Raw genomic sequence first — 26,993 nt, 5'->3', positions numbered from 1 at the left:
TGCTGGCGAGTGAGTGCGGGACGGCACGCGCACTCTCTTTTCGCTTTCCTTTTGTGCTGTGCTGTTTTTGTACGTGCCGCTTCGCTTCGTGCGTGGGGTGTGTGCTTGCCTGTGTGTGTGAGAGTGCTTGTGTGCCTGTGTGTGTGTCTGTCTGTCTGCCTCTGCGTCCGTGGCCGCCACGAATGAGGCAAATTCAGTGCCACAACCGACGCACGCCCATTTAAAAGAAAATATCAAAGAGTTCCGCGCAAGATTCTCTGTTGCAGCCGTCTGCCGTGTATTCGCGTTGTCATCTTCCCTTTCACAACCGCTACACGAGAAGAAATACCCTCCCCCCTCTCCCCACCATTCCCTCTCTGCAGCCCGACCCTAACCACACAGAGGCGCTCAAGAAGAGGCGAAACAAAGTGTTCTGCGCTTCGAAATCCGCGCCGCACTGCTGCCCGTGTGAACGTAGCTACGGTGTTTGCACGAGGTTTGCGGAAGACAATGCTGCATCGGCGGCGTCATGCAGATCAGCGACGTGGCCCCGCTGCTGCGGTGGCTCTAGGCCAAGTCGGTGCTGCCGCCGCCCCGGGTACCGCTGCTGCCTCATCAGGTGCAGCCAACTCGACCCCTGTCCCTGTCCCCGTCGCTGCGCCAAGCAGCCACACGCACGAGCCTCACTCATCTACAGCTCTTGATGAGCTCATCAGCGAGCGCGTGGCGGCGTTCGCACCCTGCAACCTTCCGTCGCTGGTCAACGATGATGCCATGGACGAGGCAAGTAGCGGGATTGGCACATCGGGGGACGTCACGTTGGTGGGGGGTGCCGGGCGCTACCGAGCGCGTATTACACAGGCCATGCTGCTCATGTACCTTCATATCGGCAGTGACCCGCCTGGCTTTCCCCGTGTGGAGCCGTGCGCGAAGATGGAGTGCTGGATAGACCCGATGGTGGCGCACGTCGCTCAGAGTGCCTATCGCAGCAGCCGCGGCAGTGGCGCGGGCGGCGGCAGCGATAGTATCGCAGAGGCGCTCGAGCGGCAGTACCGAAGTGTGCTGCGTGACGACGTGGGCGTCACGCGCGTTGTGGAGGCGAGCCTGGAGGTGGCCAAGTCGGCTTTTGTGAAGAGTCGCCGTATGGCCCGGGACGGCCGCATCTTAATTCATTACAACGGCCACGGCATGCCGCGTGCAACCGAGCTTGGGGAGGTGTGGGTGTTTGATAAAGAGCGGACGCACTACGTCCCGCTCAACATCACCGAGATCGCGGAGCTGGTCGACACTCCGGCCATTTACATCTTCGACTGCAACTCTGCCGGCTGCCTTTTGCAGCGCTGGGGCAGAGACCGGCTGCAAGAGAAGCGGCCGCATGACCTCTTTATTTGCGCCTGCAGTCCCGGCGAGACTCTCCCACTGAGCCCTGCCCTGCCAGCGGATCTGCTGACGTCGTGCTTGACGACACCGCTGCGGATGGCGCTGGAGTGGTACATCGGCTTCTCCTGCCACGCGGTGCTGCTGCCACACGTGACGGCGGACATGATTCGGAACATTCCTGGTGACTACAACGACCGAAAGTCGCCGCGCGGCGAGCTCAACTGGATTCTCAACGCCGTGACAGACACGATCGCGTGGTGCACCTTGCCGCCAGCGCACTTCCACCAGCTGTTCCGTCAAGGCACCTCCGTCAAAGGCATCTTCCGCAACTGCATCTTAGCCGACCGACTGCTACGGGAGTCTGGGTGTACCCCCATGACATTCCCAGCCCTCTCCGAGGAGGCGCACCTACATCCCATGTGGGAGCTTTGGGAGTACACAGTGGACAAGTGCGTAAGCCAGCTGCCGCGCTTGCTCGCTGCAACAGACGAGGCCCCTGCCGCCTATGAGCCGTCGACCTTCTTTGATGACCAGCTCACGGCCTTCGAGGTGTGGGTGGAGTCTGGCGATATGGCGGAGGTGCCGGAGCAGTTGCCGTGCGTGCTCCTCGCGCTTACCCAGGTGCTTTACCGCGTGCGGGCGTTCACGTTGCTCGCCAAGTACCTGGACTCGGGCCGCACCGCCGGCAAGCGCGCGATCCTGTGCGGCATACTGCCGTACATGAGCAAGCTCATCACACAAGCGCCCGAGGTCTTCCTGATTGTGACGGTCTTGTGGATGCAGGTGATCCGTGCCGACCCGGTGGAGGGGTGCAACGAGATGCAGAGGTGCCAGTGCGAGAAGTACTTCACGAGCTTGCTCAAGCTCGAGGAGGCGTCCACGCTGATCGAGTACGTCGAGTACGGCCAGATGGTGAACTATGCGCGGTCAGAGTCGCCGCAGATGTCCAGATCAAGCTTCTCGCCGACGAACACCACCGCGGCACCGCGGCAGAAGCGCGCTGAGTTTCAGCCCCGCACGCATACGTGGGCGAGCACTGCGAGCCTCGACGGCACCGCCGAGGCGGTCGAACAACCGTATCAACCCATGCAGCCGATACGCTCGCCATGTACCGAGGCGCCACCACCGCCGCCGCCGCCGCAGCAGCAGCCAGCGCAGTCGGGTCTGGCCGCGGCAAAGCTCACGAGCGTCGCGAACCATCTCGTCCATCCAGGCCACACCGTCTACTTCCTTATGAAAGACGTGAATCTTTCCCGATGTAAGAGCATGTCCTGCTATGTCCTGTGCCAGTTTCTGCAGCGTGGCGAGCGGCAGTGCATCTTGTCATGGAACAACCGTCTCCTCAACGCCGCCTTTCCGTGCTTGTCCTCGACGAACGCGGAGCTGCGGTCTTGGGCGTGCCTAGTGCTGTCGCGCCTTTTCCTCGGGCTGCGGCACGCGAAGAAGTTCGCGTCAAAGGAGTGTGCCTCGCGTTTGGACCTCTTCACGCGACTGCTACAAGACCGCTCGCCGGTTGTGCGCAGCTCTTGCGTTACCCTGCTCGCCAGCATCACTGGCGTGCGAGTCGATCTGCTGCCCCAAGAGCAGCAGGTGCGTCGGCTGCACATGGAGAAGTCCTTGCTCATCAAGCTGCGTGGGTACGTCTTCGACGCAAGCATGAACGTGCGCGAGGAGCTCATATTCTTCTGTTGTCAGGTGCTGCATGCCTACCGCGGCGTCATGTCCCCCGCGCACCGCGAGAAAATTACCGAGTACGTGCTTGAGGTAGGTCAGCAGGGCAGCCGGTGGGCGCTGGAGGAGGCTGAGGTTGGTGTCAAGTCGCAGCTCAACACCGCCCGCCCGACTGTTAGCTCACTCTTCGACGACACGGTTGTCTTCGAGACCTCCTTCCTCACAGCGGATGATCCGCTGCCGCCGACGCGTGAGGTGGAGGCCAGCAAGCTCTCGCCAGCCGCCCTGCAGCTGATGGAGGGCTTGTTACACGACGCGGCGCTGGTGTTGTGCATGCTCTACGCGAACTGCGACGGGGCGCTTGTGAGCAAGGCGCTGCGCCACCTTGCCACGGGCGCCCCTCCGCAGTCACAGCGCTTCGCCTCAGAGGCGCTGCGCACGATGTCGCGCGTTGCCTCTGCCGAGTCGGCCGAGTATTGGTCCGAGGCCGACCGCACGCGCGCCACGTGGAACACCGACATCATGAGGCAGTTAGTGCTTGACATGCGGGACCGCAAGCTAGAGCCCCACCGCCGCTACGTGTCCGCCGGGAGCAGCCCGGTGCTCTCTCAAGACCACAATGGGCATCTGAGCACAAGCGGCAACGGTGCCGCCTCCGGGGCATCGTTGTCGGCGTCCCGCAAGAATACTGAGGCGGAGCGGCACCTGGTGCTGCGCACCGCTGTGCGCCCGGATACGGTTGTTTGCACTGCCTTTCGCGCTCTCGAGGCTTCTATGGTGGTCGCAACGAAGGACCAGCGGATATCGTACATCTCGTACGACAACTACAACTCGCAGCAGGAGCTGCACAGCTTTCCTGTGCGGCTGTCCGGACCGCTGCATGATGTGCACATCGTCAACGATCTTTCGGAGCAATCGGGTCTGCTGCTGGTCGACAAACGGGGTGGCTTCACGCTAATGAAGGGGTGTTGGGACCCCAATTCAGTGCCTGCCGAGGCCGCTGTCTTCTCTGCCTGCCCGCCGCCGCCGGCGAACCGCTGGCTGGACCTTAAGTCGACGTATCGAAGCAGTGCAGCGGTGCTTTTCTACGGCGGCCCCATCGCGAACGATGGCGGCACGGCGATCCACATGGTGTCGCTCGCCGAGGAGCAGGTGGTGCAGCGACTGAGCGTGTCGGGCAACCCCGTTCTGACAAGCCTTGAGACACACACGACGCAGCGTGCGCTGCTGGCAGGTTTCTCAGACGGCGTTGTCCGCTACTACGATGACCGTCAGCGACAGGAGCAGATGGGCGCGGTGGGCATGATGAGCTGCCGTGCTCCAGGTGCGGCAGTAACAGCGCCCATGGAAGTGGTCGTGGGCGCTGGGCCCGTGGCGACCAACCACGGCTTCTTCATTGCCGCGGCCACCCGCAGCGCCTTCTTTCTCTTCGACTCGCGCAAGCTGAGTGAGCCGCAGCTCTCTGTAACCCATCACGATATCTACTACGGCTGCGGTGCGTTTGAGCGAGCGTCCCTCGACGCTGGCGGTATTTGCACCGATGCCGCGGCTGCTTCGATGTCGTCGTCACCCACGACTAGCTCCACTCCTGTCCCCGCTCCTCCGCCGGCTCCCCGTATCACACGCTGCTCTGTCGGCATCCACACTGGGCTGGTGGGTTTGGCCTTTCAGAATAACACGTACGGCGCCTTTAACACGAAAGGTCTCATATTGAACGAGCGCCCACTGACAGTGATCGACGCTGCCGAGGAGGCGGCCTGGCCACAGCAGCAGCAGGGAGGACATTCCTCAGGCCTGCCGATTTTGCCCGGCAGCTGTGTGGCCCATCCCTTACGTCCTCTCATGACGTTCGGTGGCGAGCTCTTGTTCCTGCAGCTGTAGCTGCCCCTCCTGTCGTCACGTACTATCCCTTCGCGCTGGTCGGATGGGTGATGGGCGCCTGTAGCAGCACAGCTTGCCGGTGCGCTGTTTTTTTATTTTTCTACCCTGAGCTTCGCTGTACCAGGCGCACCCAAAGAAATCCGGTGAGTGGAGCCGCTGCAGTGGGCAATGACGGCTCATCTTCAAGTGCAAAGGCCGATGGAAAGAGGGGGAGAGAGGTGCGGGCTGAACTCGCGCCAGTTGGTCTTCTTCTCGATCTCGTTGTATGGAAGAAATGCGCTGCAGCGCATGCCTGCTGATGCGCATATTGGGGCACGGTGTGGACTCCACGCGGGCTGGGCTGCCGTGAGCGACATGATAGGCGCCTTCGCCTCCGTTGCCCCCCTTCCCCTCAAGCGAACGCTTTCCTCTCCTTTGACGTTCCTGTCTTCCTCCATCTCTGCCTCTGCAGACCATTGGCGGACTTCGTCGGGCTTTTCCGTTCACTGAAGCAGCCGGAGGTGGGCAACACCGCTGGGCGCAAAAGGTGCTGCCCTCTTTCGCCCCCACCTTCGACCAGAGCTCACCTCAGGAACGTTGAAAGACCGCTGCACGCTACAGCGTCCATCAATGCGCCATCGAACATACGGTGCTCACCTCGAGGGAGAAAAGAGCAGGGGAAAGGAATAGTGCGGCTTGGTATCCCTGAAGGCAACGGTTCACGTCGACAGCAGAATCTTTTGTGTCTTCACGCTCGCATGCCTTCCGCGCTTGGCCAAGTGCGCGGCGTAGAGGGCCTCGAATCGCCAGCAGCCAGCCGCAAACGGCCGGTGACGCAACGCCGCTGGCGCACCAGCTGCAGTCACGCAGAATGCCACACACGCGAACGCGGCCGCCATTGTCACCAGAGGCCCTCGTGCGGGATTGCGGCTGGCAGAGTCGCTCTGCCAACTGCTGCATGGCAGGGGGGAGCCCCCATCCCTTCCCTCGACGGAGGGACGGAGGAAGGGGGTGCGAAGTTCACACCCCGCATGCCCGCCCGCCCGCCCGCCGCGGTTGTCGTCCTCGTCGCATGTGCATCTGGCGTGCGCTTTTCGGACGGCGTCTGCGTGCGACAGTGAGCGTGCCTGGCTCTGAGGCGTAAGCATGCACGTGCGCATGCATCACGTCTTCGCTTTGCACCGGTGTGACTTTACTGCATGCACCCGAAACAGGGCAGCCGCCCATAATTTAGCTGTTGCGTAAGAGGCAACGGGGGGGTGGAGGAGGAGATCGTAACGTGGCTCTCCCTCTCCCCTTTCTTCACATTCCCTCTTCGGATGCCACCAACCTGCCGGCAGCGTGCTGCTTTTTCTCTGCGTTGAACTCCCTCGAACATCCACAGTAGCCCACTCGCGATGCTTTCCTCTGGCGGTGCTGCTTTTCCCGCTTCTGTCCTCTTCCCCACCCTCTACTGCCTCCGCCTTTCGTGGTCCTCCTTCTGCTTCTGTGGCGGTACCTGCCGCCCCCGCATTTCCGTGCTGCCGTCGACGTTTCGCTGCGCGTGCACATTACTATCGCAGCTGCAGTTGCCGCTCTTTCTCCTGCCCCTCTTCCTCCAACCGTTGCCGTCGTCTAGATTCACGCGGCGAGGCAATCGTGCACCTCGCCATTCACACTCCTAAGGCGAAAAAAAAAACGAAAAAACATTTCTTCGCTCTTTCTCGTACGCACCGCGCCTCTGCGATGCCGATTCGACACGCTGCGTTGACCGCCACGGAGGTGGCCCTCGCGCGGGAGGCGTGTGAGCCGCTGCTGTCGAGCATTACGCATTGCCTTCTGCGTGGTGGCTTTGCTGGGTACGTCGAGTTCCGGCAGGCATACGCGAAGGAGTGCGAGCGCGCTGTGGCGTCGTCTTCTACCAGTGTTCGCCAAGGGCCGCCGCTGCGGATACGAGCTGGTGCGGCGTCTGCTGCAGCGACAGGCCCGACGGGGTTTTCCTGCTCCTCTTCCTCCTGCTTTGCGCTAGCACAACAGTCTCCGCACCGCCAAATCAACCCTGAGGGGCTGAAGGTGGTCTTCGCTCAATCTGGCGTCCTCCTTACCTCGGATAACTGTGCGGCAATCCTCCAGGCCTATAGTGACCCGGTGGGCTCTGTGCTGGCGGACGATCTTCTGGCGGCGCTGCATCCGTGCCGACATGCCCCATCGTCTCTGGTGCAGTCCGTGTCAGAGGTGCTTCTGTCGACCTTGTTTGCCAAGCTTCCGCACCCGTGCGGGGCTGTGACGATGGACAGTGCACGAGAGGTTCTCTCTGCCATCTTTCTTGCCGAGCTTTCCTGCGAGGAAAAGAGCGTGATGGATGCGCAAACAGCAGAAGCCCAGCTGTCTACTCTGGAATTTGCGCAAGCTGCGGTGCAGGCAACCTTCACACCGGCCGTCTACACCGAAGCGGCTGCGGTGCCGTGCGACGACGTAATGGCCTTCATCGTACTCATCCTCCAGCAACACCCTTGCCTAGAGGCGATGCTGCGGGCGCGGTGCAACTCTGTCGCCGCTGGCTTGGAGCTGGTGCCAGCACCGCCTTTTTGCAGCGGAGGCGCAGCTTCTCTGGTGGCGGGCTCCGGCATTGACGGCACCGCACTCTTTAGCATTCGCCACGAGGGCTCCACCGTGCCGCGCAAGTTTGAGCGCTACGAAGCGGACAAGGATCGCCGAGATGAGTGGATACACGGCCGCGAAGAGGTGGATGCACGGCCCCTGTACATGCGCCACGCTGCTGGCTACGGTGGCCACTTACCTGAATATCAGTATCACTTCGGGCGCACCTTCCACGTCATTGAAGAGGATCTGCCGCAGCTGACGAAGCCGAAGCCGCCTTTAGAGTCAGTGCCGGCCGACTGGTACGGGCCTGGCGTGGTGCTGAAGGATAGTCGCATGAATGCGCATCACTACCAGTTTGCGTAGCACTTCCTCTTTCTCCCCTCGATGCGGCGCGAGATGAAGGCTGTGCGGACGGAGCGCTTTGCGGAGGTCGGATGACCGGGAGCTACACGCACCTGCTCGTCATCATGGCAGCAACTTGCCGGGGTCACGTTGCCATGCAGGAGAGCGCAGCGACTGCTTGTACGCCCCCCCGCGCGCACGCACATACCCGGTGTCTATCCCTCCCTTCCTCCAACCCTCTTTCGCATGCACCGCGAATGGTGCGCATGTACATTTGGGACAGAGGCGCATGGACATCTGTCGCTCTCTCAGACGCAAGGCGAATTTCGTAGAGAGGGGGGGTGGAGGAGAGGGGGAGAGGGGTCGAGGGAGTGGATGGGACGGTGAGGATGAACGCGGCTGAGGGTGATGTATTTGCCCGTTAGAGCCCTCCCCTTTCCCCTTTGTTCTTTTTTTCTTGTCTGCTCCCTTTTTCCTTTCGTCTCTCCCGATAATACACTTTCTCGCTCAGAGGCACTCGCGTAGGTGCCGTGTGTGCTCTCCCTTTGCTTTCTCTGGTACCTTCGGCATCACTGCCCATGTAAATTTCTCGCTCTTTTCCTAACCCCCCCTCTCCCCGCGACTCCATCGCCTCTCTGGCGTTTTGTTCTGCCCCCCTTCCGTGCGCCTCTTCCCCCTGAACAGAGACGCGCGAGGGTACCTCTTGCGGGTGGGTATGCCTCTACAAGTGTGCACGTGTATGTGTACCCGTGTGCGTGCGTGTAGGCGTTTGCTTACGTGTCCCTCTCCTTCCATGTGCTTTGTCACGTCCCGGGTGGCAGCGGCCGGAGGCGGGCGTGCGAAGTGGTGGCGTGAGACATGCCAGCAGTGCAAGCTAGACTCTTGGACAGTGAGGGGAGGGGAGGAGAGTGAGAAGGGGGACATCAGACTGGCGAGGAGGTGCGCGCGGCGCTGTTCTCCTTTCCTTTCCCGCTGCCGCCTCCATCGCCAATTTCTCACTTGCCCTAACCCCCTTGCCCTCAGCGGTTGAGGGGCCTGGGGATTGCCCTGCACGGGAGGAAGCACCTTTCTTTGTGCTTCTAATCTCATCACGAGCGTCCTTTCGCATTCCCCCCTCCCCTTCCCATGTGGCCGGGCACCCGTAGAATGCGCTAAAAGACTCGGGCATGGGGGTGGGGAGGGAAGAGGCAGGCGCTCAAAATCACCAGGTTGGTTGCGTCTTCTTCGCATGGGGGGGGCCTTGTGCGCGGAAAAAAAATGGACATGCTCCACTGCATCCTCTCTCTCTCTGCACCCTGACTGCCCCAGCCAAAGACCACATTTGATTTTTTTTCCGCGACGCGCGGTTTTCTAGCGAAGAAGAGCGCTCTCGAAAGCGCTCTTCCCTTCGGAGTTGTCTGCTACCCTTAGGCCTCTGTACTCGTGTACCATCGCCGTATTTGACTCAGATTCGTCTGTCTTTCCCCGTTTTTTTTCCTTTTACTTCGTGCATCGTTTCGCTCACTATGCGTCGAAGCTCCGTCTTACACGGCCAAGGGGCAGCGGACGACTGGTTCAGTCGCAACACCTCTAGGGGCACCTTGCGAGGTACCTTCACCTCCCTAGCGCTGTGCCTGTGCGGCATTGCCGTCATCAATCAATTTTGCCGTGGCAACCCCATGGGGCGCTGTGAATACGAGAGCGAAATCGTCATGCCGCTGCAGCGGACCCGGGTGCCTCCACCGGACACCTACGGATTTGTCGATGCTGAGTCAGATGCGAGAGGGCAGAAGCGGTCACCTGTGCGCCACGGTTGAGGTGGTGGTGGTGGGCAGAGGACTAAAATCGCCAAGAAACGACGGCCGTGTCAGCTCGGCAGGGCGCGTGCAGGATGGGGGTGGGTGAAACTGTGCCGGCGGTGCTGCTGCTTCCGCCACTACTGCCCATCTCTCATCTCTCATCTCTCACTCCTACCCTGCCCTCTCTGTGACCTTCTCACTGTGAACGAGTGCCTCTTCGTCTCCTCTTTTTTGTGTTTCGGACCACTTGAGAGTGGATATGCCGACTGGGTCGGTTCGTCTCTGCGTGTGCCTGCTGAATCGGTTTTTCTTCGTCGCCATCTACACACACAGACACAGACACACGCACATATACATCCAAAGAAGAAGGGAGTCACCGCAGGTACGAGCGCCGAAACGGCGTGCCTGTGCGCGACCGGGTGTGGAGATCGGGATGGTGGTGGTGGGGTCAGGGGAAGGCGGCAGCGTCTTTCGACTCGTGCCGCTCCTTGCCCACTGTTTGAGGTTTAGCGGTGCTTGGGTCTCTAGCGATGAATGAAGAGGGCGATGCGAAGAGTGGAGGGAGGACACGGATACTCGCCTGTGCTCGTGCCTCTTGTTACATCATCGTTGTCTTCTCGCTACTGCAGGCCTTTTCTCACCCCCTTCCTGTCCCTTCTCTCTCTCTCTCTGTGGCAGCTCTCCTTTTAAGAGGATACCCTTAGCGGTGCCTCTGCTCCGTGCCTTGCATGCGCTGTTGCCCACTCTCTTTCCCCTCCTTCTGCTTCTCTGATATGGCGAAACCGAATGTCGCCGGCGCCGCAACGACGCAACGCCGTTGTCTCGGCTGCCGGGGCATTTCCCCACTTGTTTGCTCAACCAACACATTTGAAACCGCCACGCACCGACTTAGCGGTCAGCTGCCTTTCCCAACGAGCGTCTTGTACCCTTTCCCTCCTCTCGCCCACCCCTTCGCCGAGGCACACCTCCATCTCAACACCTCGAGCGCAACGCTAAATAGCCACCGCCATCATGTCCGTGTCTTCCGCCGCTGCAAAGGCGGCGCCGAAGACGCTCAACCAGTTCCGCAACTTTTCTTACATTGTGGTCGCATGGCTCGGCTTTAACAAGGGCTTCCGTGAGAAGGCAGCCAACGATGCGGAGTGGGTCGCCTACCAGCAGCGAGTGCGTCAGCAAAACGTGGAGCGTCACCAGGCCGCCCACGCAGGGGTGAGGCAGGATGCGGGCGTCGAGAAGACTGTTCCGGCGATGGTGCCAGAAGACCTGCATGAGGTCTACAAGGAAATGGAGAAGGCCATGCAGTAGCGCTCTCTGATGCCGCTATGCAGATGGCGCGCGGCTGATGGCGTGGCGAAGGAGTACAACGGCAAGGAACGCCACCGGGCCCGCTCATCCTTCTCTAGATTACCTCCTGCCCATAAGCCTCCCCATGTTCTCTGTCGAAGTCGATGGATAGCATCATGGCTCTTCTCTGCAGCGGTGGGTGGCGTGTTGGCTCCTGTCTCTCTTTCGACGCACCCGAAGGAGTGCGTGCACCGTCACACCACCGCCGCTGTAACTGCCACATTTGTAGGGTGCAGCAACAGGAAAAAGAAGTGCGGGCAAAGAAGTAGGAGGCAGAATACCGCAACTGAAGCCGTGTTTCTTTCAGTGTCGGCACTCCTTTCATCCCCCACCCCCCGTACGGAGCCCTCTCTTGCTTCTGTAACTTTCAGCTGTTGACCGCTCGCTCGCATGTATCTTTCTCGTGCCACCAGGCGTGCGATGTCGGTGCTGCTTGGACTCGCGCGAATGTGCAGCTGCGGGCCTGGAGGGGAAGAGGAGTCGTAAAGCGCCGCGCTGCGGGAGAGGGCGACACGCGTGCACTGTGTTGCGCGCTCTGCGGCGGCGAAGAAGGTATGGGGAAGGCAAGAAAAGGGGGGGAGAAGGAAGAAAAGGGGTGGACCGACCATGTGGCAAAGGATGGTGCGTATATCTGCGTAGGGAAGTGCGTACACACACGCACACGCATGCATACCCACATACAGACAGAGAGAGTCTAAAGCCCATTGCAGTGCGTTTCTTTTCTTTTTTTCTTTGTCAGGCAAAGTGGGTGGAATTGTCGCTGTGTGCGTGTGTGTACGCGCTCGATTCATTGTGTAGCACCTAACACCACAAAGGGAACAGCAACAGATCAAGGCGACAAGGCCCACACGATGGCTGATCTTCGTGCTGCCTTCTTAACTTGTTTTTCCCATGGCCTCACGCACAGTGCCGTTCGCCAACGCCGACACACTCTGAAGCTACACAAGACTGTGCACATGTGTGACGTATGGTGCCGCGGCCTGTGTGTTGGGCCCTGGATAGCAAAGATGGGCGCAAGCAGTGTGTGAAATTCCTGCGCTTCTCGTCTTGCCCTCCTGTACGCAGCTGACATTCTCGCTTCACTCGCAGCGTGCGAGGAGAGAGGGGGAATACATGCTTAGTAGGGGGCGGGGCTCAGCAGCTGTGCCAATGCGCTTGTGCCCATCCCGGTGCGCAATCTCCCCCTCGCTGCATCAGCGGAGATGCCGCCCCTCTACTTCGCTGTACGACATCTCTCTGCTATCTTGATCCCTAACTACCGAGCTTGCAACCCCCCCTCCCCGCCCTGCCAGCGCCGACGCGCAGTGCGCTCTTCCAGCAACTCGAGCTTGGAGATTTGCACACATAGGCCCCCATCCGCCCACCTACACAACCGCCTGCGCTTCACCGTGCGCTGGTGTCCTCCGTGCACCTGCTTTTCCCATGTAGCCATGCGCCGCCTAGAGCGCACTTCTTTACGTCTGGGCGTGCTTGCCGTGACGCGGCGAACCGTTATCCCGGGCCACCTCCCCACCGAGGGCACCAGGCCCGACGGTAATGCGTATGGGTGGGAAATGCGCCGCGGCCACCACCTCCAGAGTAGTGTTGGCCTGCATAGCCCTATCAAGACAGCTTGCGGCCGCGAGTTCAACCCGCAGGTCTACTATGAGGTACTGCAGGCATGCTGCGATCAGCAGTGGCTGGCCGCCATCCAGCGCGAGCTTCGGACGGACACCGAGTATATCGACTACCTGCGGCAGCACGGCGGGGCCGCTAAGGAAATGCGAATGCTCTCCGAGGGTGTGCAACACGACGACGAGTTTATGACAAAGCTGAAGGAAAAGCTGAAGAGAGACAAAAAAATATCACTAACACTGTGCGCGGTGCAGGAGAGCTACGAGCGCATCCGCAAGAAGCGCGACCTTCACGAAACTCAAGTGGCCGCGGACGGTGGCCGGGACCCGTATGCCTCAATGAAGGCGAACCGCAAGGGCGACTTTGGCTCCCAAATGCCTCAGTTTTAGTATATGCCGGCGGATGAATGCAGATGGACGCGTCGACATATGTCCGTGTGTGTGTGTGTGTGAGCGAACTTGGCCACATAGGTCTTGTACACTGTGACTGTATATCCTTGCTTGAATCCGCACCTCCTCATCTCCGCCAGAATTGTGTGTGTTCGTGTGTGCCCCAGCAGCGAAGCAGCCAAAGCAAGGAAAAAAAAGGCACCCGTCGTGTGCATCGTTGGCTGAGGCATTCGGGTGCGTTGGCGTATGCCTCTCCTTTCCTGTCTCTCTCCTGTGACACTCCCCCTTTTTTCCCCTCCCTACCTCCCCCTTCGCTGTCTCTCCTCTCGTCCCTTTCGGGTGCCTCATTGGCGGCGAGCCAGTGCCATTTTTCTCCCTCTGGGCCGTGGCTTGGTGCACTCCTCTTCTGCTAACTGATTCCCGTCTCGCTCAAGGCAAGTGGCGCATATACATCGATACGAGCCTGCCGTCGCAGTGCCGACTACCACTGGTGTGGAGGAGAAGGTCACCATGAAGGTCATTCCACCCAACTTTGGGTACGTGGAGGAGGGCATCTTCCGCTGCGGTGCGCCTGAGCCGCGCCACTACGGTTTTCTCTCCTCGCTGGGGTTGCGCACGTGCATCCTGCTCACCGATATCCACGACGATGCCTTCGTGAACTGGCTGCAGGAGTCTGGGGTGACCATCTTCTGCCCCCTCGTCAGCGAATCGCAGACTAGCGGCGCATGCCGTGGCGTGGCGCCGGCGTACACACCTCTCACCCCAGTTGCTGACACGGCTGGCGGGAAGGCGAGAGGCGCCCCCTCCACTGGACCTGCGAACGTGAGTGGGAGCAAGGGCGCTGAGGCCTTGGAAGCGGCTCGTGAAAGCACTACCGCCAGCTTTAGCTGCGCTGACTGCAACCGGCCGTACCTCGACTCTTCCAGAAACGTTAATATCAGCCAAGTCGAAGGTGATGGCTGGCAGGATGGCAACGGTGAGGGCATGGAACAGGACCGCGGCGTCTCCACTGGCGGCCGTACGTGGCCTTCCACATCTGCCGGCACTGCCGCTTCGGGTACGTCCAATGCCGTGCGCTTCCTGCAGGAAAACGTTGGTGAGCGGCAGACTAACTCCAAATGCTCGCCGGTGCACATCCCGGCGCCCCTCTTTTTTCCCGACAGCGGACCGCGCTGCAGCAGCAGTACCGGTGGCGGCTTCGAGGCGGTGGTGCCGTCCTACGAGGGCAAGCTGCACGGCCTCATGACCCTCTCCGAGGCGGTCGTCGTCAGCATTTTGCACATTCTCCTCGACCCGCAGTACTACCCGCTGCTCATCACGTGTTCCAAAGGGCGCTACCGATCCGGCATTGTGTGCGGGTGTCTGCGCAAGCTGCAGCGGTGGAATCTCGTCTCCATCCTGGAGGAGTACCGTCGCTTCGCCGGCAACAAGAGCCGAGCTGACAACGAGGAGTTCATCGAGCTGTTCGATGAGGACCTAGTGAGCCTGGAGCTCTCCGATGGCCGACGGCCCACCATCCTGTACAACACATGAGGGTGCGAGGGCGGCTGGCAGCAAAAAGCGCGCATTTACCCCCTCACTGCTCACTTCGAGGGCTGCTCGCACTGCCGCTCTGTCTCATTCGCTAGCCACTCAGCGCCCTATCGTGTTCGACGGCTTTGATGGCACGAACGGTGACAAGGAGGTGGCTACCGATGTGGTGCAGATTTTTTTTTCCCGTCTTGCTCGTACGCTTGTCGGCCGATTGCCTTTCTCGCGCATGAGAGGAAGGGCAACAGCATACGGTGCTTCTCGCTGCTTGGTACCTCCGCAACTGTGTGGACACGCCGATGGGCGTCTCTTTTTGCCACGCTTGGCTATTGAGCTGGTCCCTCTCTTCTCTTTCGGTAGACCCGTGCCGGCAAGCGCCCGCCCATCTTGACGAGGGGAGAAAATTTCGTCACCACAGGAGTGGCACGCCATTCTTGCTGGATAGTTCACGCTCTTCTCACCCCCTTATCCAGCGGGGTACAGGCGTATGGGCAACCATGGCCCCCCCCTCCATCCCTCCAATCCCTCTTTTACCCCTTCCCCCCTCCTCCACCACCCCTGACACGACCCTGCGACAGCGCGGACCTCTGGCTGTCCCCTTCCCACCCTTTCGTTTTTTTTTTCTCGTTCACCCGCCATTTTCTCCTGTGCACTGTTTTCTGTTCTCTTACCGCCCTGAAACAGCGACTACTGTGCGTTCACATTTTTCTTTCGTTTGTTTTCTTCGGCCCCCCTCACGCCTCCTCGTCTCTGCTGCCAAGGCGTCCGCCTGCAGCGTCTGCGTGTGTGTGGATGTGTGAATGTATGCGCTGACATCTCGTCTCCTCGTGTGTCTCGCCAAAGTCGACTTCGGCGGCTGTTTGCTGACGCAGCCGCTCATCTCAGTGAGGGGGGAGACGCTCAAAAAGTTGATCTACGAGAAGGATGCGCTCGAGTGCATCACTGCTGCAGCGCGGCGGTGCGTTGGCGGCCGCGCGGCCCCTTCTTCGCGGAGCAGCACCCCACGCCGCGTCGTCTATCCACTGGGCGCATCCTTCAGGGACCGCTGTAAAGTCTCACGCAGCCTTTCGCCACGACTACGCGCTGAGTGAGCAACGGCGCACTCAGTACGCGCAGATGCCAGGAAAGCGCGATCAGGAGGCTTTCCTGACGCAATTCGACCCGTTAGAGGTGCTTGACCTGCCGCCAGACAGCACGGTGGAGGACATCGATGCTGCTTTCGAGAGGGCGAAGGCCAAGTATGGCCCAAAGGGAGCGTGCCCAGATCCCAAGATGGTCGACCGCGTCTTCCGGGCGCACGAGATTTTGAAGGACCCGAACTCACCTTACTATCTGAAGGCGCACAGTAGTCAGACAGATCGCCAGCGGTTGCAGTTTCAGCTGCTCCCAAAGTCTAAACGCCGTTTGATTGAGTTGCAGTTGTGCGTATTGATGCTGATCGTCTTTGGGGTAGCTGTGCTGGTCATCAAGCTAGTTTTGCGCCCCATCAACCGCTCGATGCGTGCGGCAACGCGCTAAGATGCGAAGGGGAGGGCGAGAATGGCTTCTGCTGAGCAAGTCGCCTCTGCATACGCGTGCCCGTGTGCACACGAGCCTGATTTGGAGCCTGAGCGCCTACGTGCTGATCAAACGTGGCGCAGATGTGCTTGTTGTCCGCTACCCTCTCTCTCCCCCTTTCTGTCGTACTGGCGCTATGGTGGTCCGGGCTGTAGCACGGCTCTGTTGTACGACTAAAATGTGACGTGTCTTCTCCTCTGGCCCTCCACCGTTTCCTCCTCGCCTGATCGTTTCATTCAGTCTGCAGACGGGGATCGCGGCGGCGCATCGTGGAAGACCTTCCCTTTTCTTACCCCCCCCCTCCCGCTGTGTGGTGAGCAAGAGAGCAGAGATGGCAACTGACGAGTCACCATCAAAACTGTGGGAACGCAAAAGAGAACGAAGAGGAAGTCTAAGTGGCGGCCTCTGATCTGTAAAATGGGCGGCTCCCCAGTCTGCCGGGTGGGCGCTTGCAGGAGGTGCAGATAAACTGCTGAGCGGGTGGGGTCGGGTAAGGGCAGCTGAGATTCATAGGCGCGATCGACTAGTGGCTGTTGCTCTTCGGAGAAAGCACGTGCCCGACTCACGCTCTTTGCCGGCCCTTTCGCTTCCCTCTGCGACTACGACTGGGAGACGGCCGCACTGCAGGTGAAAATCACTCTCGTGCCATCAGGCATGCGCTTATCGCGCCTTATCACCTCTGCTGTGAATGCGAGGGTGTATGAAGAGGAGCTCTCCTCCCCGTTCATCACTTGCATCCCCCCATTTTTCTCTTTTGTTCTTCCACGGCGCCTCTCTGCCCTTCGCATTCTCCACGCGCGCTCGCCCCAGCGCTTTCTTTTCTCTCTCTCCGTGCCTTCACACCTGTGTGTGCTGCTTTGTATGCGTGTGTACCTAAGCCTGCGTGCGCGTCTTCCCTCCCTCCTCGTGCTCGACGGTCTTGGGCCCAGGCATACGCGCATACGTACGCCCCCCTTCTCAGTCATACGTGAAGCGCTCAGCCCTCTCTCGTTCTTCTCCTTTGCTCCTCCGCCGCCGCTTGGTGCCCCTTTCATGTTACTCCTCGAGCCTCGCGCCCCCCCCCCCTCCCCCTTCGCAGAGTTGAGCGCTCAAAGCCATGACTGGTACGCAAGCCGCGAACGCCGGCAGAGAGTCTAGCCCACGCGGAAGGGCGCCACAATCGATATCCGAAACCGCCGCTTCCTCGTCGTCCTACCAGGGAAAACCTGCCACGGCACGCCCGGCGGTGACGGGTGCGGCGGCGGCGAAGCAGCGACCACGGCAAGGACTACGCGCTAATTGGAGCGCGATAGCTATGGCGTCCCAGCTGCGCGGCCGTCGGGCGGCCGCATGGCTCAGCGTGTGGGACAGCGCATGCACTTTACGGCGAGTGTGCATGCTAGAGTCGCTGAAGGCGTTGCACAAAGTGAGTAACAGCAACGCCTTGGAGGAGGACCTCGGCGACGCTGCGCCCCTGCTACTGACCCGCATCACGTCTTGGTGGAAGCTGCGCTACAGTGCGTGGGTGTCGGACAGCGTGTCGTTGGTGGCGGCCGCGGCTGCTAAAGGTGCTACGGCCCTAGCAAGTGCTGCTTCCATTAGCGCCCCGGGGAAGACTGCTGTGAAGTGCGGAGCCGCCTCTCTTTCCCCACCGTCGGTGACGGGGCCAGCCTCTAGCAGAAGCGCTGCTGCCGATGGCTCATCCCCGGCAGGGGCATGCTGTGTGTCTTCAGCGGCTTCGCCCTCGTCGGAGCTGCTGGCGCAGGTGGAGGCAATCACGCTCTTTCTGCGTGGTTCGCGCTTTCTCCTCCAGTTTGTGGAAGGTGGCGGAGCTGCCACGCTTACCCACTGCTTGGTGGTAACGGCGCCTACGCCGGCGATGTCGTTGACGTCACCGTCGCCATTGGCAAGTGCTTCTGCCGTCGCTTTCTCCGTGCCGGCTTTGTTCGTGCAGGAGCGGCGTGCCATAACGCTTTTACTCTTGCACGTGGCGAACGCAGGTCGCGTGTACCGCGAGATGGTGGGTGACAAAGAGGGGCTGTTGCACGTGTTGCGTACGCTGCAACGTGAAACGGATGCGTCGGTGGCCGCACCGCTGACGGAGCTGCTCGCTGTGCTCGGCCAAGGTCATCCGCGCATGGCGAGCGAAATTCAGACGGGGCTGCTGCGCGTGCTAGCGGACGCAGTGCGGCCGGCGCAAGACTTGACGTCCTCCGGCGCAAGAGGATCAGCTGGACCGCGGCACGTTGCTGAGGTTGTGGTACTGCATACCGCTCGCGCCATCCGCGCGCTACAGCTGCAGAAGGAACAGCACCATTACACTCAGTTTTACCTCGGCGGTCGCGTAGATGGGGATCTGGAGCCAGACGTAGACTATGTGCCAATTGTGGGCATGGACTGCGCGGTGAATACGCACCGCTTTGGAGGGAGGACAGCTGGTGCCTTGTCTGACAACTCCTTGGCATGCGACCCTCTCCTGCGTCCCCTCAGTCGCAGCGAGTATCTCGATACCCTCTTCCAGCTCGCCCTCGCCGACCAGCATGCGGCGCTTCAAGTTGAGGGCAACGAGCTGCTAAGCCTGGCGGCGAAGAACTTGCAACTCACGCAGGACATCTTGACACGCTGTCTGGACGCGGTCGATGACGATGAGTACATGATCCAGGAGGATCAGGAGGATGCCGGCGGGCAGCGGGAACGCCAGCAGCGTCAGCGCCGGCAGCTCTCGTGTGGTCGCACGGCGGTGCTGCTGCTCATCTCGTGCCACATGACGGTTCAGAGGCGCCAGTTGTTGCTGCGTCTCGTGTCGCAGCGCAGTGGGCATTTAACCCTTCTCAAACATCTGCGCTTGACGGTGCACAGTGACACGGCCGCCGTGGTCGACTGCTGCCACGCACTCCAGTTCATCGTTCGCGCCGCGGCGGAGATGCAGCGCCAGCACATGGATCTCTGTGGTGCCTCCGCGTTCGGGGCGTTCAAAGGTGCCGGCGGTGACTCCGAAACCTCTGGCGAGGTGTGGCTGCGGGTAACGAAGGGCGTTCAGGCGGTGCTTGGCGACTCGGTGTTTCAACTACTCCTCTTCCAGGAGTTGTCGGAGTCAGACTGCATGGCGATCTTACAGGCTGCTCGCGCCGCAGTGGTTCCTCACGGCGGCGCTATGTCCTCTTAAGCGGTGAAGGTACTCTTTGTTTTTTCCCTTTCTTGTTTCTTGCCCCCTCCAGCTGTTGCCGTTTGTAGCGGGCGGGGGGGCTGTGCCATCCCTTCCTCTCGGAAGCCGCGTACGCCACGCGACCCAGAGATCCACCCTCCTTTGGGCAGGACCGCTGCTCGGTTTCGCTCTTGGCAGCGCTCTTCATGACGTGTTCTTCTCCCTTTCTCCAAGCACTCGATGCTCCCCCTATATGTACATTATGAAGCCCCCCCGACACCTCAACGACACCCGCCCCTTTCCTGTCAACCGTCCCCGCTGACGACGCTCTTGGAGGAGCCTTGGGTGGTTTACGACACGTCTGCAGGCGACTTCTCAAGGTCGACGGGGGTACTTTGCAGTTGGTGCTGATCACTCCAACGGCCCTGAGGAACGTATGCATTTGTCTGCATCTGTGTGCGCGTGGCACAGCCCAACGATGCAGTGATGACCAGCGCTGCTGTTCGAAGGGAAGTGGACGCTGTGTGTGTGTGCGAGTGAGCATTGGTATGAGTGCGACGATTATCCTGCATGTCCTTCTTCATACCCGAAGGTTATCAGACTGACGGAACCCAACCCAGCAACAACAGCGATCAGAGAGAGAGAAGGCAGTGACAGTGACGCAACCTGCAGACTGTGCGTATAATCACTTTTCTTATTTTGCCCCTCTCTCTCTGGTCCATCTGACCTCTCACGAAGCTGCTCGCCCCCCTCTTCCCTCGTCTGTATCGATCAAGTATGCGCACACGCCAGATGTGTGTGAGCGTGCGTGTACGTGCCTCGGCGTGCCCCTCCTCTGGCTACCGTGCCTATGGCATTCTCTTCAACCCCCTCTCTTTGGACCTTTCTTTTCCTCTGCTCTGGCATGTTTCCCCTTCTCTTGCCCTCATCTCATACTGCCTGCTCACCCACGCATCTCCGTTGACGCGCGATGGCGCTGGCACCACCGCCCATACGTCTACCTCAGCTTTTTCACTCTCACCTATTCTTATCAACACTGTTTCTATCACTGAACACTGAGTTTCGTTTTCCGCTCACCTCACACACGAAGCCGCTCTCCCCACCTCTTGTGTTCATCTGCCCCCTTTCATTCCCCCCTCCCCTCTACTCCCCCTCCCCGCTGTGTACCCCGCCACCATTCCTTCTGTCGCCCCCTCCCTCCCCTTTTGAATTTAGCACAGAAGCACACGTACACACCCATCCCACCTAATATGCGAGGGGATCATCATCACAGCTTGTAGGAACACTCATACGTTGGCTATCATCTCACATCAATCAGCCACTCTCTCTCTTTTTCTTTTTTCTTGTTTTTCGCCAACGCAGCAATACAGCAACGTCCAACAAAATGCACAATTCCTTAGGCGATATGATCAACCTCATCAGCAAGAGTGAGATTCGCTATGAGGGGCAGCTGCACGCTATCAACACCGATGAGAACACCGTAAGCTTATCCAATGTTCGCATTTACGGCACTGAGGGCCGCAAGGGCGGCGGCGTAGATGAGGTGCCGCCGACAGAGCAATTGTTCGAGTTCATTGTGTTCCGCGGATCTGATATCAAGGACCTAACGGTTTACCGCGATAAGCGCTCTCCGCAGGCGCGCGACCCTGCCATTGTGGAGGTGCATGCCCCCTCTCGCAGTCGTGGAGGACGTGCCACAGCCGCGCCTCCTGCACCGTCGGGCGGGGCGAGCAGCGCTGCCGCTCGCGCAAGCCGCTCCTTCTACGACGAGGCTACCTCGTACAGCCGCGGCGGGGGTGGCGCGCGCCGTGGTGGCTTCAGCGCTGGCCGCTACAACAACAGTAACGGCGGCGGCGGCGGCAATAACAACCGCAATAACCGTGGTGGCTACGGCGGTCGCGGCGGCTCTGGAAACTACCGCCGCAACCACCGCGACTACCACACTGGACAGGACTTCAAGCCCGCCGAGGTTGGGGCGACGGAGAAGTTCGAGGGCGATTTCGATTTCACCAAGTGCCGTGAGGAGTTTGAGAAGAAGAAGAGCGAGTTCGAGAAGGCGAAGGAGGACGCGAAGTCGCACGCGAAGGCGTACAACAAGAGTAACTTCTTTGACAACATCTCATGCGATCAGAAGGAGAAGAACAGCATGAATCGCGCCGAGATGCGCAAGGCAGACACGGAGACCTTCGGCTCGGAGATGGTGAGCAGCATGCGCGGATTCCGTCGTGGACGCGGCGGTCGCGGACGCTACCAGCAGCGTTAAGCACGCCGAGGAAAACGGGGGAGCGAGGCTGAGGGGGGGAAGTGCGAGGGTGGTGTCGTCAAGGGCGCCCACTCCGGCTCCTCCTCCTCTCTTCACCTCTCCTCCCCGCTCTGACCTCTCCGCGTATGGCATAACGCGGGTGCGCCTACGACACGACACGTAACAAAAGGGAAAAACATCTGTCGTATGGCGGGGGCCAGCTGTCCCCCCCTCTGACCGCCACATCCTCCTCGAACTCGTGAAGGTCGCCACATTGCAAAAAGAGCGGCGACAGGGGGAGGGGCACTCGGGAAAAGGAGAGCGAGAGCGAAGCCTCCCTACCTTGCATTCGCGCGCTACCCCTTCTACCGACGAAGAGGACCTAGCTTCGGGCTATCTGCGCGAGATGCAACAATCAGGAGGACGTGTGCTGCCGTGAGGAGGCGAGGGCGAGGGGCAGGAGGGAAAAGAGTGGCGCACGTCAGCCCCATCTCCCCACTCTGGTGGTCCTTGATCCTTTTTTGCCCGTGTGCGCGCTTTCCTCTTCCTCAGCGTCGGCCTCACATCTCGTCCGGCCCCCTTCCCCCCCTTGCACCGGGTGCACTGCAGCTCTCTCGATCTCTTTAGCTCTATCGGGGACTCTCTCGTAGCGCCCATGCGATGCTGCCCCCCGGCGAAAGAAGGATTATGTCAACGTTGACTGCGACATATGTGTATGTGTTCCTCTGCAAAGATGTACGCAAGCCTCTACGTGCATGCCTCACTGCTACTCCCACGAACGAACGCTGAGTGGAGGAGCATGTACGCACATGGAAGGACGCTTGCACACACGCATAGAAACACATCAGGCAACATACAGCGGAGGAGCCGCGAGAACTTCTTATGTTTCACGTTTTCTTTTTTGTCTCGTTTCCTGTTTCCTTCTTTTTTCTCTCCCCGGATATAAAGCGGCTCCCCCACCCCTTTCCCCTCCGATGGACTTTCACGGAGGCTGTTCCCATTGTGTCGCGCTTCCTCTTCGCATCCGTCGTGTGTCTGCTGGTGCGTTGGTGTGTGCGCAGGTGACTGCGCTCTCCACCTGAGTGCGTACGCTACACCGCCTCCACCTTGGTACGAGGCCCAGGCGTGAAATCAACGAGAGAGGCAGAGTGGCAAGCAAAGGACAGCTGCATTGCCCAGCACCACCGCCCAAAGTCGCACCTTCCGTTCGCCCGACGCTGCCTGTACCGCCGTACTGCCATTGAGAGCTCTCTTTCCTCGGCCTCCTTCTTCTAGGTCCGCACGGTCTTTCTCCCTTTCTCTCGTATCACACGATGTTCCCTCTCTCCTCGTTGTCGCGCATGCTGGTGCCTCCCCTCTTCTCCTCCTCTGCATTCTTCCGCCTCTTTGATTGTCCTTTCGGCACAAACCTGTGCGTGTGTGTGCGTGGTGTTTTTCTTTCCTTTTATGTGTTCTTCCTGGTCTTCATTTTGGTTCGAAAGGATTTTTTTCCGACTCTTCTTTCGTATCGCAACACCACAGCCACCGGCATCATCACTTCCACCATCGTCACAGGCATTTTCTCTTTCTGTCATCCTTGTCTCCCTCTCTCTCGATGTGCGTGTGTGTGTGTGACTGTATGTCTGTGTCTGTGTTTGTGTATGTGCGTGTGTCTGTTGGAGCGCGTGCCTGCGTGCTGTTTTGCTTTTCCCTCCCTCTCTTGATGGGTGTGTGTGCGGCCCAACTCGCGCAGTTTTTTTTTCTCCTCTTCTCTCTCTTTCTCGTGCCTTGTACCGCTTGCAGAAACAACAAGAGAAGAGGTGAGGAGAGAAGAGAGGTGAAGAGGAAAGGGCCTTTACCCTCTCCGCTTTTTTCGTTTTTTTTTTTGTTGCTCACTTTGCTAAACGCCTTCTCTTTTTTTTATTTGCGCGCTTCGTTTCTTCTTCCATTACGCCTCGTCGTGGGACACTGCGGCCGCGCGCGCTTTTCCTTTTTCTCCCCTTCGCTGCGTTTTTGTGTCACACCTCACTCTCTCTATGTGCACGTTTGTGTCCGCGTGCGCGTGCCAATTATCTGTCCGCTTCTCTACACACGCGTCTTCACACCCACACACAACAGCAGCAGGCACGTGACACCGTGCTTATACACGTGTGCTTTTCTTCACACATGCCTTGGGGTCGACTCGAGCGGGGCGCATCAATAAAAAAAGAGAGAAGTGGGAGAACAAAGAGAGGAACGCCGAGGGCGTTATGCAGGTGAGCTGCTGTCAAGAGAAGAAGCGGTCGCCCTTTTTTCGCCTGCCAGCAGAAGAAGAAAAAAGAGATAGAGGAGTGTGTGTGTGTGCGGTAGGAGAATGAGGGAGGTCGGAATCGTGGGAGAAGAGCGCAGGGCAAAAGAAGCGCGCAGAGGAAAAAAAGAGGGCGGGGGAGAGCGTTTCAAAGCGGCAATGAAAGTATGGCCGACGGGCGAGGAGCCACAAGCAGTTGTGTGCCTGTTTGCGTGTGCCGCTCTCTGTGTCGTGACTGGAAGAGCACGCGATGGTGTGCCGTCGACGTCTGCCGGGACTGTCTTCTCTTTTTTCTTTCTGCTCCCTCACAATGTACGCCGCTTTCTTTCTCTTTCGTGTGTACACTGCTATCCCTGCACCACTCATCACTTCGCTTTCGCCATTTCCACCACAGCCACTCCTCCACCTGCCTGCTCACCTCTCGCCGTTCTCAGGCGCCCCACCAAAAAAAAAGAAGATCGCTACGCCCTGTGCCAGATTAGAAAAGCGAAAGAGGAGACCGGAGCGCATTGAGCAATCGCATGCGGGCGTAGCTGAAGGGGCAGGCAGCGCGTGCGTGTACATGGGTAATCAAACGAAAGGTGCTGAGGTGTGCGTACGTGTTTGCTTGACTCTTCTTTGAGCGCGTGTGTGCGGGTGCGCAGGAGGAGGCGGGGCTCTGCGTGACTGGAGGGGCCTGCATGCGTCTGCTGCGCTTCGGCATGTAGCCGCATACGCGTGTGGCGTAGCTGCGGAGGGTAAGTGCTCTACATGCGTGTGCTAATGCGTGCCTGTGCCCTAGTGCGTGTCTGCATGGCGTTGGGTAGCTGCTTGCCTCTTTTAGCACGCCCTCTCCGCTGCCCTGTTGCGGACCCTGAAAAAAGGGAGAAGAGAACAGAAATGAATCAAAGAGCGGGTAGCAGGGGGTGGTATGACGGTCGCAACTGAAGGGTACTGCTATGGAGGGGGGGTACGGGCGAGCCCTTCGGGGACTCTCTCATGCTACTCTGCGAATGCGGGCGTGAGCTGGACAAGTGACTGCGTTGGCGCCCCTGCATCCGCCCCGTCGCTCCTGTTCACGCGCAGGCGCGCGCTAACACCTGTGTGGGGTTTGGCGCTCGTTTCGTTTCGTTTTTTCCCCCGCACGTGGAAAAACAAAAGAAAGCGAAAGGCGAGACCAAAAGCAAAGATACGAAGAGAAGATGAGAAGGCGGCACGGGCGATTAAACAAACAAACAAACGCACACTAAAAGCGGAAAAAAAGATGGAAGCGATCTGTGGGAGACTTTATGTGAGTTTCGATCTCTTTTTTTTAAACTTTATGTGTCTGCCAAAGTATCTGAAGAGGCGAAGTGTATGGCGGCCTGCAATGTGTGCGTGTGTGTCTAATGTCACCGCTATCTTACCCTATGTATCCGCCAAAACTTCTCAAGCACACGCACACATGCACACACTTTACACGCATACAAACGTATCGTCATTCCTCACGCATGTTTCCCGGAGATGCCCAGGAAAGAATAAAAAAGGGGGAAGCTCGGATGTTACTCATTCATCGCTGCCAGTCTCTTCATTTCTTATTTATTTTCGACTCGATGCCTCTCTCATACAAACACGCACGTGCACGATGAGTAGTATGCATGCCATGTGCGTGGGTTTATGTTTTTTTTTTTCACCTTGCTTGCTTCCTCTTCCTTCCCCCGGTTTTGAAGGCGCATCTGCACACACGTCAACGCCGATGGGTGTCTTCCAAATGCCTCCATCTCTCTCTGTCGCGTTTTTTTTTGTTGCGTGTGTGGTCTCTTTTTTTAGCTGTGAGTTTTTGTTTTTCGTCCCGTATGGTTTAGTTTGTTCTGCGGCTCTGCCCTTCTCTCCGTATGCCTGTCTGTGTCAGCGTGTGTTTGTGTCTCTGTGCACAGGTAGCGATCAGCGAGACCTCATCCGTCTCTCTTCGTCTCGGCTTTTCTCCTCCTCCCTTTTTGCCTTTCTTTTTTCGTTTTTGTTTTTTTTCGTATGGCTTTTCGGTGTAGTTCTCTCTCTCCCTCTCTCCCTCTCTCCCCTGTGTGTGTGTGTGTGTCTGTCTGTCTGTCTGTGTGTGCGATAACTTGAGAAGAAAAAAGGAAAGGGAAAACATTAAGGCTTAAATCCGTCTCCGTTTCTTCCTCTCTTCCTCTTTCTCTCGACCTTGGTCGATGCGTGTGTAGGTGTGCGCCCGAGCTTGCGCGTGCGTGGGTTTTGACCTCCCCTCCTTCCCGCCTTTCTCTTCCCCCCTCCCCCCACGCGGGGTCGAAGGCGACTGCCACGCCGGTATGTTTGGCAGCGCTTTGTGTTTGTGTGTGTCTTGGTGGGGGTGCGTGTGTGTATGGAGAGGGGAGGGAGGGGGGGGTGCATACGTCCGTTTGGCAGTGATTTTTTTCGCTCCGTTTCTCTTCCTCTTTTTTTTGTTTCGCTTGTCTCTATATGTTTCGTGTCACCTTGTTTGCTTTTCATGACGGACCTTTTCTTCTCTGTCCATCTCTCTCTCTCTTCCCATCTTGTTGTTGTCGTACTTCTGATGTGTGGTATCCTGAATGATATCGTCTTCTTTGTTTCCCCCTCTCCCTCCCTCCCATCTCTCTCAGGCTTTCTGACTCTGGAAGGGAGCACGCGTGCATGCGTCTGCATGTGCCTGCCACGTGCCCTGATGCCGTCCCAATGAATGCGAAGCGTTTCCCCTCTTCCCCCCTTTTTCTCTCTTAGTCCGTTGTTTCCCACTTTTTTCTGTTTTTTATATTTTATAGGCTTTGATGAGTGCCGGCCCCATGACCTCAACCCTCCTGCCACTCAGCGACGTTCCTCTCTCACTCTGCGTCTTCCGACTTCCCGCGCTAGGCGAGCGCCGCCGACGGAGGAGTGTTGGGAAGAGGTAGAAAAAGTAGCCTGGAGCTGGTGAGAGAGAGCGGGGGGGGCGGAGTTGAGTCTCACATCGTTCTCTTCTTGCTCGCTACCCCCGCACGGACGCTCGTGTGTGTTTGTGTGCGTGTGTGCTTGCGCGTACCGAAGCCCACTCAGGCAAGAGCGGCATAGAAGGAAGAAACACTCGCCGTAGGCCAAGTAGCATGCAAAAAGGAACGGCAGAGAGAGAGCGGAAGAGACAGGGAGGCCAAAAAGCAAAAAAAAAAGAACGTTCGCGTCACATCGTTCTCGATGTGCTGCACTGCACACAGGGGCACCAAGAGCATATGGGCGTGGCGCACGGGGAGAGCGGCCAGGGTGAGAAGAGGCGGTCAAGGCTCAGGCACAGAAAAAAAGCCGTTGCCCCACCATTTTGTCATCGATTGCATTCTCTCGTACATAAAGGCACACGTACGCGTACACA

General features: G+C 59.0%; 9 protein-coding genes across 9 annotated transcripts; all 9 read left to right on the top strand.

The window, feature by feature from the left end:
* Positions 1-489: 489 nt before the first annotated feature.
* On the top strand, positions 490-4,911 carry LSCM1_05259 (uncharacterized protein; the record flags this gene model as incomplete). Its single annotated transcript, XM_067322731.1, has 1 exon — positions 490-4,911. The coding sequence occupies one exon, from the start codon at positions 490-492 to the stop codon at positions 4,909-4,911; it is 4,422 nt and encodes a 1,473-aa protein (XP_067178096.1).
* A 1,704-nt stretch (positions 4,912-6,615) lies between these two features.
* LSCM1_05258 (uncharacterized protein) lies at positions 6,616-7,836 on the top strand (the record flags this gene model as incomplete). The annotated part of the gene is made up of 1 exon (XM_067322730.1): positions 6,616-7,836. One exon carries the CDS (start codon positions 6,616-6,618, stop codon positions 7,834-7,836), a length of 1,221 nt encoding a protein of 406 aa, XP_067178095.1.
* Positions 7,837-9,320: 1,484 nt separating this feature from the next.
* Positions 9,321-9,611, top strand: LSCM1_05257 (uncharacterized protein; the record flags this gene model as incomplete). The annotated part of the gene is made up of 1 exon (XM_067322729.1): positions 9,321-9,611. The coding sequence occupies one exon, from the start codon at positions 9,321-9,323 to the stop codon at positions 9,609-9,611; it is 291 nt and encodes a 96-aa protein (XP_067178094.1).
* Positions 9,612-10,604: 993 nt separating this feature from the next.
* On the top strand, positions 10,605-10,898 carry LSCM1_05256 (uncharacterized protein; the record flags this gene model as incomplete). Its single annotated transcript, XM_067322728.1, has 1 exon — positions 10,605-10,898. One exon carries the CDS (start codon positions 10,605-10,607, stop codon positions 10,896-10,898), a length of 294 nt encoding a protein of 97 aa, XP_067178093.1.
* Positions 10,899-12,367: 1,469 nt separating this feature from the next.
* LSCM1_05255 (uncharacterized protein) lies at positions 12,368-12,940 on the top strand (the record flags this gene model as incomplete). The annotated part of the gene is made up of 1 exon (XM_067322727.1): positions 12,368-12,940. The coding sequence occupies one exon, from the start codon at positions 12,368-12,370 to the stop codon at positions 12,938-12,940; it is 573 nt and encodes a 190-aa protein (XP_067178092.1).
* A 510-nt stretch (positions 12,941-13,450) lies between these two features.
* LSCM1_05254 (uncharacterized protein) lies at positions 13,451-14,473 on the top strand (the record flags this gene model as incomplete). The annotated part of the gene is made up of 1 exon (XM_067322726.1): positions 13,451-14,473. The coding sequence occupies one exon, from the start codon at positions 13,451-13,453 to the stop codon at positions 14,471-14,473; it is 1,023 nt and encodes a 340-aa protein (XP_067178091.1).
* Positions 14,474-15,394: 921 nt separating this feature from the next.
* On the top strand, positions 15,395-15,988 carry LSCM1_05253 (uncharacterized protein; the record flags this gene model as incomplete). Its single annotated transcript, XM_067322725.1, has 1 exon — positions 15,395-15,988. One exon carries the CDS (start codon positions 15,395-15,397, stop codon positions 15,986-15,988), a length of 594 nt encoding a protein of 197 aa, XP_067178090.1.
* Positions 15,989-17,123: 1,135 nt separating this feature from the next.
* LSCM1_05252 (uncharacterized protein) lies at positions 17,124-19,172 on the top strand (the record flags this gene model as incomplete). Its single annotated transcript, XM_067322724.1, has 1 exon — positions 17,124-19,172. The coding sequence occupies one exon, from the start codon at positions 17,124-17,126 to the stop codon at positions 19,170-19,172; it is 2,049 nt and encodes a 682-aa protein (XP_067178089.1).
* A 1,363-nt stretch (positions 19,173-20,535) lies between these two features.
* Positions 20,536-21,414, top strand: LSCM1_05251 (uncharacterized protein; the record flags this gene model as incomplete). The annotated part of the gene is made up of 1 exon (XM_067322723.1): positions 20,536-21,414. The coding sequence occupies one exon, from the start codon at positions 20,536-20,538 to the stop codon at positions 21,412-21,414; it is 879 nt and encodes a 292-aa protein (XP_067178088.1).
* Between the last annotated feature and the right edge of the window lie 5,579 nt (positions 21,415-26,993).

The sequence above is a fragment of the Leishmania martiniquensis genome, chromosome 25 (genome assembly GCF_017916325.1).
Source record: "Leishmania martiniquensis isolate LSCM1 chromosome 25, whole genome shotgun sequence".
Lineage (NCBI taxonomy): Eukaryota > Euglenozoa > Kinetoplastea > Trypanosomatida > Trypanosomatidae > Leishmania > Leishmania martiniquensis.
This window is presented reverse-complemented; position numbering and strand designations above follow the sequence as displayed.